The sequence below is a fragment of the Pyxicephalus adspersus genome, unplaced genomic scaffold, assembly GCF_032062135.1.
Source record: "Pyxicephalus adspersus unplaced genomic scaffold, UCB_Pads_2.0 Sca635, whole genome shotgun sequence".
NCBI lineage: Eukaryota > Metazoa > Chordata > Amphibia > Anura > Pyxicephalidae > Pyxicephalus > Pyxicephalus adspersus.
The window spans coordinates 3,173-6,145 of NW_027317642.1; the positions used below are offsets into that span (position 1 = coordinate 3,173).

The 2,973-nt window shown below is 38.0% G+C and overlaps 1 protein-coding gene across 1 annotated transcript; it reads left to right on the plus strand.

Annotated features, from left to right (window-relative positions):
- Positions 1 to 1,830: 1,830 nt before the first annotated feature.
- On the plus strand, positions 1,831 to 2,726 carry LOC140321084 (catenin delta-1-like; the record flags this gene model as incomplete). Its single annotated transcript, XM_072397964.1, has 3 exons — positions 1,831 to 2,149; positions 2,297 to 2,486; positions 2,612 to 2,726. Coding segments are annotated over exons 1-3 (624 nt in total), but the record flags the coding sequence as incomplete, so codon positions are not given.
- Positions 2,727 to 2,973: the final 247 nt, after the last annotated feature.

The following is a 2,973-nucleotide window of genomic DNA, read 5'->3' on the forward strand; positions in this document are numbered from 1 at the left end:
GTTCAGCTAATCTCCCCTCATAGCTGAGCTCCTCCATTCATTTTATTAGTTTAGTTGGCCTTCCCTGCACTCTCTCCAATTCAATGGCAATGACAATATTCTTTTTATGAACTGGTACCTAAAACTGAACTTAATATTCCAGGTTAAGGTCTGACCAATGCTTTACAGGGGTAGGATACCGTGTTTCCTAACACCTTGGTGGTTGGTGTAGAATTCCAACTGGCAATATATAATGTGACAGTTGATAGGTTTGAAAGTAGGAGGTTGTTGGAATCTTTGCCCTTTTTCAGACTTACTTTCAAGGACACACTTTTACAAGACAGGATTTTTTGAGGTTTACTATCTGTAGCTTAAGGTAGCTGTAAAACAATGGCTTTAGGTATAGAATTTGTTAAAATACTACTAGGTGATATGACGTAAGGTGTTTATAGAAACATATTGAGGTCTTGCCCTCCTTGGGTCTTAGTTACACTAGAAGTTATTTTAAAAGTAATGGGAGAAGGCGGAAACATTCACAGAAATGAAGCATGTGTTTACAGTGACCAGTGCTTGCTCTATTTTCCTAAGCGAGAATAAAACTTAAGCAAATTTACTGCAAATTTACTGAGTGATATATTGCTTAAAACTGTCAAAACCCAGCTTTCACCTTTTGATCTTTATAAAAGTAAACCTATTGTTCACCTTTCTGTTCCCATTGTTAAATCTTTCTAAACCTTTTTAATATGGGGGAACCCTTAAAATACCTTTCAGGTTCTCTGGGAACCCCTGCTATTATTTCTATGTTCACATTGCATTAGTGTAGTGGTCATTGGGAAGAATGCTTCTTACATTGCTGGACAGTGGTAAGAATATCACCCTTACAGATAGCTAAAAAGATCATTGATATATTTTAAACTGTCCTGAGAGTCAAAAACTGCTCATTGCTCGTGGACCCCCGGGGTTTTACTGAACACTGGTTGGGGAAAGCTGCTGTAGTATATCAGCTTCTTGGCTTGCTTGTAGTGCAATTTCTAAGGTAGTTATGTTTTGAGTATTTTAGTCCCCTTTCCTTGCTGACATTGGTACAATAGCAGTTAACCTGGTTTAGCAGGCCTAACTTTAGCAGAGGGTGGTATATAGTAAATGCTTTAGACCCCCTCACGATGAATCTCCTTTATATCTCCACCTGCTATTTCTAGTTATGAGAGATATCTTAAACACTGTGGTCTGTTTTTTTTTTTTTTTTTTTTTTTTCCTGCCTTTAGCAGAGCTTAGTCAACTTTTAACCAAACACTCTGTAGATTGTAGCTTCTGCAATTAGGAGTTGGCAACTAACATGCTGTGTAGGAAACAGGTTATTTATGATATCCCTGTTTCTAAATCTTTAGGACACAGGTTCTCAATTTCTTATTGCCCTTGGTTGCCATGACAGTTTACTACTTGGTATTGTTTGCTATAATCTGACACGGTGGATGTAGGAGGGGTTATAAACAAACCCTTTTTCTAGTGTCAGTTCCTCCTCTAGGTAGTAATATTAACTACTTGTCTAAGAATCATGTGATTCTGCCTAGGTTTTAAAACAATTCCCCATTTGCATCCTAAAAATCAAATTTTACTTTTAATGGCAAATTTTGTCATCTTGCACCAAAGACACTGACACATGCATATCATTAGATTAACTAAAATACACTAAAACAAATTATGAGCTTTAAACTTTGATCTATTCTCACACAAACTGAAAAACTTCCTTTGGAAAAAAAATGAAGTTTTTCAGTTTGTGTGAGAATGGATCAAAGTTTAAAGCTCTCATTTATTGTAAAGGGGCTCCATGGAAAATGGCAACTCCCTACAATGCCAATATACTGCATGGTTTTGTACTGCACAAAAAATGTCAGTATGATCTTAAATACTCTCATCTTTAATGTTGGGTATTTACAGTATATGTTGATGTATAATTCTATTTTGTTGTGGTTTGTAAGCTTGCTTTGTGTCTTAAACTATGTTGTGTGCGCTTCGCAGTATGGTCGTTGTATTCGTGCTGCTGTCCGTTTGGAGAAAGGTCTTTCGTCACTTGCTGATCACCTTACCCATGAGAATGAGCGTGTTGTACGTGCCGTTTGTGGGGCTCTACGAAATCTTTGTGGAGACAACCGGAACAGAGAGCTGATTGGTGAGGCAGCTGTCTTGTGAATCTTAGGGGATTTATGGTAGCTGGGGTGGGTACACAAAAAGCTAGTGGGAAGGGAAAAAAATATATAAGAGGTAAAACAATTGATAAAGTTCGATTTCTGTCTAATTTATGTGGTACCTTTTTCAGGTAAGCATGCTCTCAGCAGTCTAGTTGCTCGTCTTCCCAGCTCTACTCCCCAGTCAAATACTGTTTCAGAAGATACAACTGTGTCAGTGCTTAGCACCATCCAAGAAGTCATAAATGGAAATTTGGAGGCAGCTAAAAAACTGCGGGAAAGTCAAGGAATTGAGAGGCTTGTTCTCATCAACAAAGGAGGGTGAGTTTTAGACTTTCACAAGATTCAAGTATATATGCTTTCCTTTTCCTTAAATTAACAGTATGTTACTGCATAGTTCTTGCCTAACTTAGCTTTGGCAGACAATTAAGCATTTGTACTTACAGGGGGCGCTCTGATCGAGAGATGCGTGCAGCTGGTCTCTGCCTTCAGACTGTATGGGGCTTTAAAGAGCTTAGAAGACCACTAGAAAAAGAGGGATGGAAAAAAAATGACTTCCAGGTAAAATTTATTTGTGGATGGTTCACATCCCTGTGCATTTCTAAACAAAGTGGTACGTTAGATGTGCATATTCTAGGCGCAGGTTTTAATATTCTAAATGAACATTGAAAGTACTGTAAAACAAGCTACCTCCTGTAAGGGAGTCAGATTAGATGCCATAATCTCTACCTTTTCTGTTGCCATTATCATTGTTTTATCTCTGCCTAAAATTTTGTTACTTGCTCCACACTTGGTGATCCTGCAGTCC